An 18,371-nucleotide genomic window follows, 5' to 3' on the forward strand; every position below is an offset into this window, starting at 1 on the left:
TGGTTGGTACTAACAATGGTTTCGTTGGTCAATTAAGAAGAAATGGAATAAATGCTTTAGTTTTCATGCATTATTCATCAGGAAGCAGTGTGTGGGAAAAGTGTCAGAGTGCTATTTGCGACAAAAGATCCAAAGTAAATTACAGGTATGGTATGTCGACTAATATCTCATTGTAAATTTAAACATTTTTAGAAGAAGCTGACAGAATACTGAGACATACTTCTTCATTCCAAAATTTGTTGGTTGGGTGCAGGAAAATATTTAGTCCCATTTTTTTGCACTTAGAAAAGAACTCTTTAGAGTTTTAAATAAAGAAGTAAAATTGCCTGTTATATAATTTGAAAATAAGCTGAAAGACTCACCCTTTTTTTTAAAATCACAATTAGCATTTTTAACAGATTTTGCAAATCATTTAAACAATTTGTATTTGCAAGGAAAGGAATGCGCTATTTCTGATATGTTTACAGACATTAACTGATTCTGATGTAAACTAGATTAGATTAGATTTACTTTCATTCCAATTGATCCGTAGTGAGGAGGTCCTCCAGGATGTAGAACATGTCAGAAAAACAACAATACATGAAAAATATTTACAACTCAAACAAATAAGCTAATTTACCATTCCACAGGTCCCTTTTATTTATTTATAAGGTAATAAACATATAATACAACTACTATAATACTTATTTACAATTAATACATTAGTGCGCTGAAAGCACTGAAATGGTGCAGAAGTTAGATTGTACTTACACACACACACACACACACACACACACACACACACACACACACACACACACATTTATTTACAATGAACACATTACTGCACTGAAATTGTGCAGAAGTTATATTGTACTTATATATGTACACACACACACACACACACACACACACACACACACACAAATCAGTTGGTTCTACTGAGAAATTCATCAATGGAGTAGAAGGAGTTGGCCACCAATAAATCCTTTAGGCTTCTCTTAAACTGAATTTCATTGGTTGTTGAGCTTTTTATGGCTGCTGGCAAGTTATTGGAAATGTGTGATCCTGAATAATGCACACCTCTTTGTACAAGACAAGTGACTTTAAATCCTTGTGAAGATTATTCTTATTTCTAGTATTGATTCCATGAATTGAGCTGTTGGTTTGAAAAAGTGATATATTTTTAATGACAAATTTCATTAAAGAATAAATATATTGGGAAGCAGTAGTTAGTATCCCTAGTTCCCTAAACAGGCCTCTTCAGGATGTTCTTGAGTTCACATCACGTATAACTCTTACTGCATGTTTTTGTGCCCGGAAAACTTTAGCTTGACTTGATGAATTACCCCAAAAAATAATCCCATATGACGCTATGGAATGAAATTAAGCATAGTATGCCAGCTTTTTCATTTTTATATCCCCTATGTCTGACACAATTCACATTGCAAATAGAGATTTGTTAAGACGCTTCAGCAGTTCTGTGGTGTGCTTTTCCCGGTTGAATTTATTATCCAGCTGTAATCCCAAGAATCTAACACTGTCCACTTCTTCTATCTGCTTTTCATCATATGTTAGGCATATACTCGTGGGACACCCCTTATGAGTTCTGAACTGCATGTAGTGTGTTTTTTCAAAGTGTAGTGACAAGGAATTGGCTAGGAACCAGTGATTAATGTCCACAAATATTTTACTAGCCGATCTTTCTAAGACTACACTTGATTTGCTATTTATTGCAATGTTTGTATCATCGGCAAACAAAATGAACTTGGCATCTGGTAATGTTACTGATGAAATGTCACTGATATACACTAATATTTTTTTTTAATTGCAACTAAACAAGGAAAAATTTGTGTAATTTCTTGAGTTGCTGTGAGTTGAAAGAAGAATACAAGGAAGTAAAATTTTCAAGATTTGCCTCCATTGTTGATCAATCTCCAATGAATTTCATAACCATTTTAAAGATTTTAAATCTCTAGAGCCAGATATCATTCTCTTTCATAATCCAATGAAAATTAGTCTTGGAAGTGGTCTTAAAGAAGAAGTGTGCAATTTACCAAATGATCTGTTAATGTTATCCAGAACAGAAACAGAAGTCACAATTTTGAAGTCGGCCCACAAGATCAATACCCAAAACTTGCAGACTTTCCTCTTAAAATAAAATCTTTTTCCAGTTCAACACACATTTGTGGAATTAAATTTTCTTCAATGAAATACATTAATTCTGTTCAGTGTAATGCAGTGACCAATGACTCACTAGAACATCAACTTCGTTTTGCTATAATGCAAATTAAAATCATTATTGGAGTGCTTGTGAGAACCAAGTGAATAAATCTAACCCAAATAGTTATATATCTCATTAATGTAAGTACAAGAGTTTGAGACACATAACCAACAAACATCAAGATTTTAGCAGAATATGTGTTATGATGTTTGCGTACAAGAAGTGGGTTATGCTTGCGACCGATGATGACAGACAGTCATCCATGCAGTTGGCTGACTTGGCTATGGCAAGACAATGACAGCACCACACAAGTCAAGCTGGAGGGGCAAGCACTTGCAGGAGGGGAGTGGCCTGTGAGCCACGCTTTGCCAGGCCTGCTCTAAGGGAATATACTCAAGCAATTTGCAAGATGATGCCACAGGAACCAAAGGTAATTCGATCATTGAGTTTGCTTGGTAATATGTACAGCCCAGTAAGATGATCATCTAGTATCCCTAGCCACAAATTCAATGAGAGACATTGCTGATGTGGAGACTTATGCACAGTATGTGGTTTGGAGCTGAATGACTCCCAATGTGGAAGTTGTGATACACACACCATCATGTGTGAAGGCTGCTTCACGTGTAAATAAAATGTTATTGTCAAACATAGGGTTGCCTACAGCTTGTTGCTGCATCCGCTAACAGAATATTAGTCTAGGACTGAAGTCTGCCTCACTAAGACACTGAACTTGTTGGGGGTGGTATGGACACATTGCATTGCGATGCATTATCTCCAAACTCTACGGTGGCTAATTTCAGGAATTTGTGTGACAAGTCTCCTTGTCGAGATCCCTGGAAAATATTCAGTTTTTTCCAGTACTACATCTTCAAGTATAGGTGTAATTCATGCAGGCCTAACCACTCCTGCAGCATGTGCAAAACTCACAGTTTCTTACAGGCACTGATGCATCCTTGTAAATGTTCTGACTCTCAGGGTTCCTTCAGGCAGGGTATATGTCTTGTTACAAGTATGCGTTGAATTGTTGTTAGCCTTACCATACATGAAATGCAGATCCGCATACTCCTCATTATTGTAATGTTGCATTTCACCACCAATGCCTGTACAATAAAACTGACACTCTGCAAACAACTGACATGAGTGGCACTCTGACTGTGTGCTGTACTGTCGTATCCATTCTGCTTACAGCTCCATGTCCCAAAAATGTGAATGTACACTACACCATAGACCAGTGTGGAATGTTTACACAGAACCATGTTACTAGTGGCTGGTAACCACAGCACTGCAATCATCTCACAAATAGTTTGTTTGTGGACCTATGTTTACTGAGACATTTTGCTTCTAGTATTGTGTAGTTTCAACTGTATGCCTTTTCACCATTAATTATGATACAGCCTATATATGTGTGTAAATTATGGTACAGCCTGTGTGTGTGTGTTTTAAACGGTGATGAATAGAGCAACAATATGAAATAATGTACACAAAATTTTACGATCAATAGAACTGAATGATATTGGCCACACTTTTAACAGGCTAACTGAAGTTTTGGACAGAATTTCAGCTTTTTTATGTGCAGTTGTGAGCATAAATACAGCTGGAAAGGATGAAATTAGTAACAATTTCGAGTGTGTTTTGAATATGTTTGACATCACCCGATTTTTAAAAGCTGCAATCAGGGTAACCTAAAATTTAGCATTAGTCTTAGACCAAGTACTTACAGATATCAATAGTGAAAGTTGCGGTATATATATATAAAAGATCTTGATCTGTCATTAAGGCCAGGTAATGGAGCTAAAGGCATGTTTGGAAAAATCCCATAAAACTGCAGGCTTAGAAGAGAATCATCTCTAATCCTAAAATATGTTTTCAATGGGGCATTGACAAATCAAACCTGAGATGAGCTATGTACAGAAAACAATGTGGATGCTAACTACAATGCAGCACTTTCACAAGGTAGATTGTGTAACAGGCAATTTTTTGACCTGTGAAAGGTGTTTGATACTATCAACCATGAAACATTACTAAAGAGGATGTTTAAAGGAATAGTTAATGAGTGGCCCCATGCATACTTGGAAAATAGAGTGCAAAAGGTGGAGATAGCCCGCACTTCAGATGATGCTAGATTTTTAGTGAAACATTATCAGACCCCACACACATTATCACAGGTGTTTCTAATGGGAGTATACCAGGGCCAGTTCTGTTCTTCCCAAAAAATAGAAGTTATGAAAAAAATTATCTTTATTGATGACAGCAACATTACAGTCACTGATAAAATATTGTACCTAGTTGAGAAGGCTAATGAAACCTCACAGATATATACAGTTTGGCAGTTGTAATCAATTAGCATTGAATGTAAAGAAAGCTAATAGCCTGAATTTCAACTTGAAGATGAAAAATAACTGTCACTTTGATCATAAATGATAAACCTGTAGGCTTTGTAACAAAAATTTAAGTTTTCAAAGATTAATATTGATTGTCAGTTGACATGAATTTAACACACAGTGATCCTGGCAAAGAGAATGTCATCAGCATGTTATGTCTTTAAAGTTCCATCTCTAGTGCCTTCTGGTTACATACGTTCAATTCTCAGCTGTGGAGTTCTGTTCTGACTGACATAATCAATGATTTAAGTTTGTTGTGACATATCGGTACAATCAATTTTTTTCAATTTTTAAGAAAATTCTTTACTGTCATGCTCACATATGAGTTCCAAATCCATTATGATATTCCAAAGGTGTGTGTGTACACACACACACACACACACACACACACACACACACACACACACACACACACACACAGAGAGAGAGAGAGAGAGAGAGAGTAATTCGCTACATCTATAAATGTTAGCTATGTGTATTTCTGGGAAAAATAGTACATAATTTCATCACCATATTAGTATTAAGATCTTACTCCAGTTATATTAAAATATATTACTCGAGTGCTCTATTAACACTTCCATGTCCTGACTATATACCTTTCACTATAGAAGTGTTTCTTAATTTTTTACATTCTTCTCACTAACTGAACACACGAGCTGACACACTTGCAGATATACTGGAATCATGTTTTAGACAAGTGGAGATGAAGTCATTGAGAGCTATCGTGTATTAGATTTTGTGCTCTTTTCCAAAATCACTGTAGGTAGCTGCAGGGATGGTTCTTTTGATAATGCCACTGCCATTTGTCAGTTTTTAAACACAACTTTAAAATAATAAAATGTAAATTAGCTTTATCACTAAGCCAATGTATTTATAGTAATCATCTGCTGTGGTAATAAAAACAAATGAGACATATTAGATGAAGTCAATATGATTGATTACTGAGCAGTGTGGCACACTGGTTCAAATCTCCATCTAACCATTTCCAAAATTGTTTAAGACCAATGCCATAATAGTTTCTAGGAAAGAGACGTGCTCAGTTTCCTTCTGTGTCCTTCCTCAGTCATAGCTTGCGCACCATCTCTAATGACCTTGTTATCAATGGTATGCTAAATCCTCATCTTCCTTGCTTTCTTTTCCCTATATGATGATTTACATGTTGCCACTGCAAAACTAATGCTTGAAGCAAGTAGTTTATTAAGATATAATTTTATTTAAACATTTTTTTCTGTATTTTAGTATGTTGGATGGCCTTTATATTAAATCATTGTTAGGGAAACTGCACAAAGCATAGCCATTGCACAGCAGTTATTTACAAGAAAGTATTGTGTTAGCAGCGCTATTGCGATTCATATTCCATAAATTCATTTTTGCATGGTAAAACATGGATATAGAATGAGTGAACACATTTACATAATTCATTAATATGTTTGTATCATTAGGGTCCATGAACAAAGATAAAGAATACAAATTAGAAAATAATAATAATGAAAAAAAAAACACTCTGTAAGTTCTAATTACAATCACAAACATGGGTTAAGATAAAATTTTCAGGTATTATCTAAAGAGTTACTTATCAATTAAAAAACACCATCTTCTTGATTTAGAGAACACAGTTTAATTAACACAGCAAGATATATTAAAGCAAGAATACACAGAAATACATGGGGAATAATCTTATCTATCTCTGCTAAAGAATTCATCTAGAGAATAGAAACTTTTTTCAAGAAAGAACTCTTTTAACTTACTTTTAAATAGTATTTTACTACATTGTAACACCAAATATTACTTGGAAATGTGTTGAAGATTTTTAAGTGCATGTGTATTTTACATCTTTTTGCCTCAGAGACAATTTTTTCTGGTCACAATGTACATCACATTTCCTTCTGGTGTTATGATGATTCATTTAATATTGATAAGGATTGTGAAGCATGACTATCATAATTTAAAAGAGATATTGGCCAATGGCCTTGCTGCTGGGGTAACACCGGTTCCCGTCATATCACTGAAGTTAAGCACTGTTGGACTGGGCTAGCACTTGGATGGGTGACCATCCAGTCTGCCATGCACTGTCGGCAAGTGGGGTGCACTCAGCCCTTGTGAGCCAAACTGAAGAGCTACTTGATTGAGAAGTAGTGGCTCTGGTCTGGGAAACTGACTTACGGCCAGGAGAGCGGTGTGCTGACCACATGCCCCTCCATATCCGTACCCAGTGACGCCTATGGGCTAAGGATGACATGGCAGCCGGTTAGTACCGTTTGGCCTTCATGGCCTGTTCGGAAAGAGTTTAGTTTTTAAAAGATATATTGTGAGGAATTGGATGGTATCCCTATTTGCTTAAAAAGATTATGATGTGTGGCTCTTGGAGTTGCTCTACACAAAATTTGGAAAACCTTTTTATGACTTGCAGAGACTTTTTTCAACAGCGGTGAATTGCTCCAGTTTATTCCATAACACACAAGTGAATGGAAGTAGCCAAAATAGGCAGATTTTGAGATATTGGTGTCTCCAATTTTGGTGCTTATCCAGATGGCAGATGTTACTGCACTAAGCGTTTTCTGGGCTTGGTGGATGTGGTGTTCACAGATAAGCATGTGATCTATATGGACACCTAAGAATTTTGAACACTGTATCCTCTGCATCTGCTGGCTCTCACATGCAGTGTTTATCTCCTGTTGGCTATTTTGTGATCAGAATGGAAATGAATGTAATGGGTTTGGTTAGGTTTATCGATAGAGAATTTTCTGTGAACCTGCTGAGAACATCTGCAAGTATTTGGTTGACATCTAACTCTGGGTCAATGGATGTTTTATTATCTATCACAATATTTGTGTCATTTGCAAACATAGTAAAATTGCTTGGTTTGTTTGAGGACAGACGCAGGTTGTTAATATATGTGAGAAATAGCAGGGGACCAGGACAGAACCTTGTGGAACTCCATAATGTACTGTTCCCCAGTTGGACTCTGCCCTCGTAGCTGCATGTTGTTACCATGTAATACTATTTTCTGTTGAAAGCATAGGCATCCATGGTCATTGTCACAGTCAATAAAATTCTTCTGGGTCTGTGACTGCATTGTCAATGAGTAAAACTTCCAATGTTCCAGCCACTATTGCAAGTGATGTTCCTCAGGGTGCCTTTTTTTCCATACTGCTGAATGAGAAAAGTGTGATTCGTATATGCTGGCAGAAGAGGCTATTATCAGACTCTGATGAAGAGTAGGGGTTTTGGACATCCTTTATTGATGTTTTCATTATTGTTTCTAACATTGGTGGAAATAGACGTTTTTGACTGGTGTTTGCTTTATTACTTGCCACTGATGGAAATAGGCAAATGAGAATTGGGTGGCAGTTGTGACATAGCATTGTTTACTTATTGCCAAGTGCCAGCTAAGATGTGCCAGTACTCGATGTATCTGTGTCTGCTGTGGTCTGCTGCATGCCTGTGTATCTTGCTTTGCCTGACCTACGATTCTGTAGCACTGTTGCTGCTGTCAACCAAGACACTGGAAGTCAGTACCCATCCTCTCTGTTGGCTTTGGCACCTCACTTAGCTATTTCTATCAATTTTCTAGTCTTCCTCTTGAGGGCAAGAGGTTGTTTCTCCATTATGTGGGTTCTCGCAATCCTATCTGTTTGCCTAACTCATCCTCGCAGAACACCAGGATGAGTGCAACAAACAGGTAGAATTTGAAGAAGCTTGCATACTGGCAAATCAGCCTCTTACCTTTACGTGGAAGATTAGAGAGGCAATTGTAATAGATAAGCAACCTGTCAGCATGAATAGAGAGGGTGGGTACTGACTTCTGGCATCTTGGTTGCCAGCAGGCAGTAACAGCACCATGGAACGGCAGCTCATGCATAGCAACACACACAGAGATGCAGGGGAGGGGGGACCACGCCGGTCTCAGGTACACAGGGTACTGACATGCCTCAGCCAGCACTTGGCAGCAGGTAGACTGCAGTACATCACAACTGCCATCCATTTGCTATTCGTCTGTTTCCGTCAGTGGCAAGCTACAAAGCAAACACAAATCAGGAATGTCTACTCTCACCAGTGTAAAGAAATAATGAAATATAAAGGATGTCTAACACCACCCCTCCTCATCCTCAATAGTCTATTAGAATTTGATAACAGCCTCTTCTGCCAGTATATAAGAACCACACTTTTATCATTCAGTAGTAAGGAAAAAAAATATCCTGTGGAAGACCACTTACAATAGTGGCCAGAATGTTGGAGTTTTCCACACTGAAAATGCAGTCGCAGACCCAGAAGAATTTTATTTACTATTTTCCGTTGTCTGCCCTGTATATAGGACCAGAGCCAGTTACCCATTTGTCCTCGGATTCCATAGTGACATGCTTTCTCCGTAAGTATTCTGTGATCAACACATTCAAAGGCCTTAGACAGGTCACAAAATATGTCAACACAATAGCTCCTTATCTCAAGGCATTACAAAATGCTGTTGGTCAACAAAAATATAGCTTCAGTTATGGAGATACCTTCTCTGAATCAAAACTGGTTTTTACTAATTATTGTGAAGTGTTTTAGGTGATTGACTAATTTTTAGAGGACTTCAGAAAATGCAGTCAAAAGAGTGACAGGGTGATAATTTGTAACATCTGAGGCATCACTTTTTTTTTGTTGAGGGGCTTTACAGTAGTCATTCTGTCAGGTAAGATACCTTGTTTGAGAGAGGAATTGAATATATGAGTTAGCACTTTACTGAACTGACTGCAGCAGACTTTTAGCTGGTTGTAGGAAATAGTGTCAACAGCAGTTGAATTTTTACTTCTTAAAGAAATTATGATTTTTCTTATTTCCTGTACTGTTATAGACCCATGCCTATTTGCTCTAGAGAATTAGGGAAATTATCTACTAGTATTTTTATGACCCTTTCTAAGGAGCCATTGTGTCCTGTTTTCTCAGCAATACTTTAAAAATGTTCATTAAATGTTTTTGCCAAAATCTCCTGATTTTGTACTTGTTGATAACTGTTTTGTATCCTACTGAGGCAATTTGCACCAGTCTCACTCATTATCATTTCCCATTTTGATTTTGTTACTAGATTTATTAATTTCGGAACATAATACAAACTTTTCAACTTCTGAATAATTGTATTTAGTATTTTACATTATTTTTATAGCAGTTTAACTAATTGGGGTTGTCTGAATTTCTGGAAGCAATGTACAGCTCTCATTTCCTTTTGCATGAAATCTTAATACCAGCGGTTCTTCAGGTCTTTTGATGAGTTTTTGGTCTGAGTCTTATGTATCCTTTTTGGGAATTTACTTTGAACTATCAGTGCCACTCATTAATGAAAAGATTGTGCTTGGAACTGGCAGTATTTAAATTATACACAGTTCTCCAATCCGTGTCTTGGAGATGATTTAAAAGCTGTATAGTTTCATCATTAATCATCTTAGCTATTTTCCAGTGGGTGCCACTTTTATTCTAATAGATTCTTGCACTATTAATAGTGAGTCCTTGTCCATCATCCTCAGAGAGACCATTCAGGATTTGTCTGGTAATTGTATCACCTATTTTGGTCTGGTCTATAAATATCTTGTCAGTTAGTATGCTTGTAAATGAAGTTATTCTAGTAGGGGAACTAACTACAGAAGTTGATTGTATGTGAACATCAAATTTTCCAGATCTGATATGTCTCTGGAATTCGTTAGAAAGTTTACATTGATGTCCTAAAGCACTATCACATCTCTTCTGTGTCAGACTATGTGTATTAGGAGTGTGTTTAACTGCTTAATGAAAAAGACTCAAGTTCCCTGAAGGTGTTCTGTATTCTGTTATTACTGACATGTGAGAATTATTGTAATCACATCTTCTATGGCACACACTTCCAAATTTTGTTCTAAGCAATAATTCTGCACATAAATTGCCCTACATCTGACATTGTTTTTAATATAGATGGCAGCACTACCTTTTTCTTTATGTTTTCTGCAGAATAACATTGCTAAATAGTAATTATTTATCCCAAGTTTTTTCTGTACGAGAATTAATATGGTGAAAATTAATATGGTGCTCACTAAAACACAGAAAATGGGCATAACCTATAACTCGTGACTCATGGACACTGATTATAAGTTCATTGACAGTACTGCAGAGGCTTCTAATGTTTCGCTGATAAATTTCTAGTTTTGTTTTGCAGAAAGAGTTACAGATTTTTCTCTAAAAAAAAAAAAAAATTCAGTTGAAGGTCTGGGCTAGGTATTTTTCCCTACCGATTTCTCCAAGGTGTTCTGTTTCCATACACTGAAACATTGGGAAGAAGCAGTCTTATCTTATTTTTCACCAGCCTGTTGTAAAATGTAGTCTGTTTATACCTATCCCTACAATTTTCTTGTGTTGTAGTGCAAACTTTGTTCAAATCTGATTGTCCTGATTTCACCTTATCCTTGCATTTGCAATGATGACACAAATTATAGTTACTATACGAATTTTCCCATTCTAGTTGAGGTGAAAGCCATAGTGGTCTAAAGTTCTTTATCAAATTTGTATACTACAGTCCTATGAATATTTGCAAAACTGTTGCAGGTTTCAGCATATTACTGCCTTGTTTGCATATGAGGATTGTGTTAAGTCATGTCTGTGTGGAATATAAGTACAATTACATTAGAATGCTTCAGGTGGTTTAGAGCTGTTCTTTAGACTTTAACAGCATGCAGACCTTTGTTGTATGCAACATCATTTCAAGCACCACAGATCACAATGTACTCTTCCTTCATTATCTTTTGAGAAAGGTCAGTTGCTGTTCATTGGTCAATGCGAGCAGCTAGATTGATATAATCTGAGGCCCTTACCTTGTTGTTAGCATTATTTTTTGTTTTGAGGGTAACACCTCTAAGATAACTATCACCTAGTAAAAATAAATAGTTTGTTCCAGCAGCATTTGGTGTATTACTTACATTTTCCTTCTTTTTGGGCATGGGAATCATATTGTTTTTATTTTTGAGTTGTGATTGTAGCTGGCGTGAACACACAGTTTGCCTAGTTTTTGCAAGCTTTTCGTCCTGCCATATAATTTGATCATAAGTCGGTCAAGTTCTTTGATGCAGCACATGAGAATTTTTTGCTATATACGACACAGTATATATGCTACGATTTGTGCAGCGAGCAGAATATGTTAGGGTGCTGGTATTAGTAGCATTATCTTTGGCTGATAGTATTACTGCCTCTTGTTTGTTTTCTCCCTGTCACCTGTGCTTTGAAAAATCGGTATTTACTTTTGTGAATCATCTTCCTATCTTCTTATAGTTGTTTTTCTTCCTCCTCTTCCTCTCTGTTCATATTGTCTCCTCATTGAGTGTTAACTGTACGCAGATGTCTGCATAGTAATGGTGTGCATCTCTTTTTCCAGATTGTGTCACTCTCAAAGGTTAAAACTCCTGGAAAATTGCAGAAATTTATTACAAATTTTTTCAGGGTTCTTACAATAGGAATGACTGCAATAGCAACACAGGTGCCTTCTGTGAGTAACTTTGAATATGCAAAATAAATGTAGCTTTAGCTTACTAATTTCTTATGAAAATGTACAAATTTTATTATTGTGCACAAAATATGTTATGCTCTTGCATTTTTTTGTTTCCATTAAGCATGTAGTGTTACTCTGCACTATTTTATTGTTTTATAAAAATGAACCATATTTTTTCTGAATCTCAAAAACGCTATTAATTTCTGTGACAAGATTAATTTCTAGCAGCACAATGTTGTTGTTTTGTTGAGAAAGCTATAAGATTTATGAGGGTGTGCTGAAAAGTGGTGCCTCCAAAATTTTTATTCTGTTTTCAAAATTTGTTGAGATATTACATGTCGTGCATATTACCAGTTGATTTCCCTCTTTACTGACTTAAGCTGAAAACTTTTACTGCTAGAAGGCTCAGAATTGTGGCGTGTAACATGGAAGCGTGTGAGAAACAGCATGCTGTAATCCAGTTTCTAACTGCAGAATAGTTCATCCATATGTGGAGCACCATCACCTTCAGCATTACAATGCCAGATGACACACAAGAGTGCTGCAACAACTGCAACAATATGTCTTGGGTCCACTGTCATCAATCACCTTCCATACAGTCCTGACTTGGCCCCATCCAATTTCCATCTGTTTCCAAAAGTTAAGGAACATGTTAAAGGACTTTACTTTGGCAGTGATGAAGCGATGCAAGCAGAGGTGAGATTGTGGCTCCATAAACATATTTATTTATACATATTTACTACTCCTCTGGTTGTGCTTTAAGTTTTGGAAACAGATGAAAATCAGATGGGGCCAAGTTGGGACTTCACAGAGGATGATCAATGACATGAACCAAAGGCATTGGAGTGTTACAGATGTCACAGTGCTTGGATGTGTGGTCTGGCATTGTCTTGCTGAATGAGAGGATGCTCCGTGTGTGGAAAAATTCTTCTGAAACTACAAGCTTGATTACTGCACACTGTTTCGTACACACCAACATAGTAGCATTGCACAGTGCCAAGCTACTCACTACAATTTGGACCCCTGTAGTAATAGAGGGCTGCGAAAGTTGACCAAGTAACATGCGTGACATGTTATTCCTGAACTGACCTTGACAACAGAATAAAGAATTCGGGAACATTACTTTTCAGTGTGACCTCGTACCACTTCTACCATCTGCCTGGATTGGCTAGTGGGCCAGGAGGATGCCCTGCCTCATATGGTTTTCACACACCTATGACTTGCCATTGGCATGTATCAACTTCTACTGAACCTCATCAGTACATGTGAACTTTGCACATGCTGTGAAATCCAATGGCAGTGCCTGTGCCAGCACCAGTCTCTAATTGCTGTGACATTTGGTAAGCAGAGCCACATGTGTGAGCTATAGTGAGAAGATGCTTCTAGATGCAATGGTTGCTCACCAGTTGAATCGTCTAGTGGATAGCTGCTTTATGGACTGCATGTCCTCTGTTAACAATTCACGATAGTTGACAGTGATGCCTGTTATCATGACATTTTTAACTATGGCAGTTAACCCAGCTGGCAGAAAAGTTTCTCCAAGTCTGTGAGCTCACCATAGGCTATTGGCAGGTAGCATTAGAGGTATCTGCATGGCCTTGGAGATAAAGTATCCAAAGTATTGGGCATCCTTGATAAGGCTGTGACCTTTCAGTGGTGTAGCACACCTTGCCTATCCTGTGCACAGATTTCTCATCAGTATCCAGTTTGCTGTACCATTTCCATGAAAGGCCAAATTGTTCTGTTTACCTTCTTGACAGGAGTCCTCTCTCTCTCTCTCTCTCTCTCTCTCTCTCTCTCTCTCTCTCTCCCTCCCTCCCTCCCTCTCCCTCCCCTCCCCCTCCTCCTCCTCCTCCTCTTCCTCTTCCTCCTCCTCCTCCTCCTCCTCCTTCCCCCCTCCCTCCAGTATATCTATGATCTCCAATTCAATTGCTCATGAGGGTGTAGCTCATAAGATTTGCTATGGTTACATGATTGCAGTTGTGAAAGTAAGACATTAGGGCATGATATTGTAAAATATGGCTATACATGATTGAAAGAAGTGGCTCAGCATCTCCATAACATTCAATAAGCTCAAAATCTAGCACTGTCAAATGCTGGGATGCCAGATGGTGTGTTCCTCAAAGAGCTCAACTAGATAGGGCTTGATTTGAGTTACGTAGATCCAGTGAGAGAAGAGTAAGGATAGCATAGTAGGGGTGGGGGAAAATGCTACTGCTGTCTGTCTGAGCATGCAGGGATGTGATGGGAACAGCATAGTGTGCTGCTAGATGCAATATTGGGAAACTGCTGGTGCTGCCTTCAGTGGTATAGAAGATGGTTGATACATGAATGGAGTAGGTTGAAAATCCCAGGTGGATGCATGGGACAGATTCCTGCACCTGTGGCTCTTCAGGAATATTTATCACGGGGGCAAGAAGTTGGTTAGCAAGGGTTGGTGACATGTGGGTGTGCATTGCTGTATCATGGATTTGTTTGTACGTGATACCATCAGAGGAGAAGTAATTGTGGATTAGTATATACCTGGTCATGGTGACGAGGGAGAGATTGTATGTTTGGAGTCATTTGGGCATTGGGTAAGGTAGTGTGGAGTAGGCTATGGGCATAAGCACAAGTTGGGAAAAGGAAATGTGAAAAATAAGTAGAGGAAATGGTTGGTGTCATTTATGTAAGAGGGTAGGTTACAGGTAATAGGCTGATGATGATCGTCCCCAAGGGAAAAATTCTCCCTGCTGGGACACAGGAAACAGTTATGGTGGAATGTCCTGGATGGTTGGGTTTTTGTACTACAGGGGGTTCAGTAAACAGCCACAGTGGAACATCATGGGTGGTTGGGTTGAAGTACTTCAGGAAGCATGTAGAAGGAAGTAGTGCAAGGAGTGGTGGGGTGAGGTGGGAGATAGACTCAGGGGAAAGGTTCTGGGGTGGCACTAGAGTTTTGAGGAGAGGCTGTAGATTCTGCTGGTTTTCTGGAATGGATCACTGCAGCAGACTTGTTAATGTATGTATCTGACAACTGGTAGAGTCCTTCCACCAGTTAATCCCTGCACTTCTTGGAGCCTTTGTCAACAGATGGGATTATGAGGTCGGGATCTATTTTTAGGTGATGGGTTGCAGTTCATTCTGAGGATGTGACTTTGGGACCCTGTTGAAGAATTTGGAGAATAATAAGTTTGACATTAGGAAATCCTGGATAGTTAACTTGGGAAGATTATGGAGTAGTGGGATGGATCACTGTTAGACGGAGGACTAAATTGAGCAAGGCAGGGTTTGATATTGGTTATTGGTTTTGGATTGAATTTGGTTGGTAAGGTTAGTGGCGAAATAACACGCTATAGGGGCTGGGGAAAAGAGAGAAGTTCTTAAGCAAGCCCAGCATTTTTGAATTTGGGAATGTGAAGAAAGGTAAGGCCTTTGGAAAGAATGGAAACTTTTTTAGGACTGATGTTTTTGGAGGACTGGTTCATGGCTGTGTTTGTGGTTCGGGGCTCTGTCAGTTGTGGAAGGCAAGGTTTGACAGATCTGAGGAGATGTTTAATGGAGGCTTTTGTTGTGGTGATGGATGGGAGTATGAAGTGAATAGATTGGGCAGTTCTTTGAGGTGATATTGTGCATGAGATCGACAGGAGGTGCAAAATGGTTAAGCAAGGATGGCTAGAGGACAAATGTAAGGATGTAGAGGCTTATCTCACCAGGGGTAAGATAGATACTGCGTACAGGAAAATTAAAGAGACCTTTGGAGAAAAGAGAACCACTTGTATGAATATCAAGAGCTCAGATGGAAACCCAGTTCTAAGCAAAGAAGGGAAAGCAGAAAGGTGGAAGGAGTATATAGAGCGTCTATACAAGGGCAATGTACTTGAGGACAATATTATGGAAATGGAAGAGGATGTAGATGAAGGTGAAATGAGAGATATGATACTGCGTGAAGGGTTTGACAAAGCACTGAAAGACCTGAGTCGAAACAAGGCCCTGGGAGTAGACAACATTCCATTAGAACTACTGACAGCCTTGGGAGAGCCAGTCCTGACAAAACTCTACCATCTGGTGAGCAAGATATACGAGACAGGCGAAATACCCTCAGATTTCAAGAAGAATATAATAATTCCAATCCCAAAGAAAGCAGCTGTTGACAGATGCGAAAATTACTGAACTATCAGTTTAATAAGTCACGGCTGCAAAATACTAACGTGAATTCTTTACAGGCAAATGGAAAGAACTAGTAGAAACCAACCTCGGGGAAGATCAGTTTGGATTCCGTAGAAATATTGGAACACAAGAGGCAATACTGACCCTATGACTTATCTTAGAAGAAAGATTAAGGAAAGGCAAACCTACGATTCTAGCATTTGTAGACTTAGAAAAAGCTTTTGACAACATTGACTGGCATACTCTCTTTCAAATTCTGAAGGCTGCAGGGGTAAAATACAGAGAGCGAGAGGCTATTTACAATTTGTACAGAAACCAAGATGGCAGGTATAAGAGTCGAGGGACACAAAAGGGAAGCGGTGGTTGGGAAGGGAGTGAGACAGGGTTGTAGCCTCTCCCTGATGTTATTCAATCTGTATATTGAGCAAGCAGTAAAGGAAACAAAAGAAAAGTTCAGAGTAGGTATTAAAATCCATGGAGAAGAAATAAAAACTTTGAGGTTTGCTGATGACATTGTAATTCTGTCAGAGACAGCAAAGGACTTGGAAGAGCAGTTGAACGGAATGGACAGTGTCTTGAAAGGAGGGTATAAGATGAACATCAACAAAAGCAAAACGAGGATAATGGAATGTAGTCAAATTAAGTCAGGTGATGCTGAGGGAATTAGATTAGGAAATGAGACACTTAAAGTGGTAAAGGAGTTTTGCTATTTGGGGAGCAAAATAACTGATGATGGTCGAAGTAGAGAGGATATAAAATGTAGACTGGCAATGGCAAGGAAAGCGTTTCTGAAGAAGAGAAATTTGTTAACATCGAGAATTGATTTTAGTGTCAGGAATTCGTTTCTGAAAGTATTTGTATGGAGAGCAGCCATGTATGGAAGTGAAACATAGACGATAAATAGTTTAGACAAGAAGAGAATACAAGCTTTCGAAATGTGGTGCTACAGAAGAATGCTGAAGATTAGATGGGTAGATCACATAACTAATGAGGAGGTATTGAATAGGATTGGGAAGAAGAGAAGTTTGTGGCACAACTTGACTAGAAGAATGGATCGGTTGGTAGGATATGTTCTGAGGCATCAAGATATCATCAATTTAGTATTGGAGGGCAGTGTGGAAGCTAAAAATCATAGAGGGAGACCAAGAGATGAATACACTAGGCATATTCAGAAGGATTTAGGTTGCAGTAGTTACTGGGAGATGAAGAAGCTTGCACAAGATAGAGTAGTATGGAGAGCTGCATCAAACCAATCTCAGGACTGAGGACCACAACAACAACAACAACAACAACAACAACATTGTGCATGCTGCTCCAGTTCTTGGAGGACAAATGTTTCAATCTGGGAAATGAGATGCGGGAGTTTGAGACTACATAGCAAGAGGAGTTTATGGAAGAAGAAAGTTAGTGCAAGGGCCTTGGACCTGAGTCATTGGTTTTGCAAGGTCTCGCGTCCGTCGGCCGTCGTAATTTAATATATTATTATTATTTTTTGATTGTTGCCGACTTACGTGGTGGGCCTCAATAAAAATGATATTTAAGTTGAACAATGTAATAAACTTTTCATATTAATTTCCTCGGCTAGTCAGTTCACTTTAAAGCAAGAAATCTTTAGTTATTAATTAAAATTGCGGCCCACACACGCGCAAGAGTATTTTTCTTACCTCCGTTAACCATTGTATTGTAGTCGGAGTCCTGGCTCGGGCTCTCGGCTGTGGTACTGAAAATAAGAATCTTAAAGCTAAGTATTTCTGCAACTTCGTGCGGCTGTGGAGAAAAATTAATATTATGCTAATAGCGGGAGAGTTTTCCGCTTCCGCTAATTTTTCATAAGTTAATATCGCCACGTAATGGCGTCGTTCGCAGCATCGGCCGCTGCGATTGTTGAGCTGTAAATTACTTGAATGCAGGTTAATTCAAGGAAGGCGGACATGAAATCGGGATCACCTCTTACAAATTAAAAGTGCACAATAATATTAAATCAGTGTTATTATATGCTTAACTCATACAAATATGCGTACATTTGCCAGCACTCGCAAGATGTCCGTCTGTACACCATAAAGACAAGAGAAGAAGTCAAGACGACTAAAAAATTAACAAAAGAGCGTATCTTGTCGTCTCTTTAGATCACCTTGTTATATTTCTTTGC

General features: G+C 38.3%; 1 protein-coding gene across 2 annotated transcripts in view; it reads left to right on the forward strand.

Annotated features, from left to right (window-relative positions):
• The window catches only part of LOC124799437 (cytochrome c oxidase assembly protein COX18, mitochondrial), an 82,384-nt gene that overhangs the window by 52,314 nt on the left and 11,699 nt on the right, over positions 1-18,371 (forward strand). For both annotated transcript variants that reach the window (XM_047262923.1, XM_047262924.1), the window contains one exon: positions 11,960-12,070. In XM_047262923.1, coding sequence (XP_047118879.1) covers positions 11,960-12,070 — 111 coding nt within the window. The remainder of the gene's footprint in view (positions 1-11,959; positions 12,071-18,371) is intronic.

The sequence above is a fragment of the Schistocerca piceifrons genome, chromosome 1, assembly GCF_021461385.2.
Source record: "Schistocerca piceifrons isolate TAMUIC-IGC-003096 chromosome 1, iqSchPice1.1, whole genome shotgun sequence".
In the NCBI taxonomy this organism is placed as follows: domain Eukaryota; kingdom Metazoa; phylum Arthropoda; class Insecta; order Orthoptera; family Acrididae; genus Schistocerca; species Schistocerca piceifrons.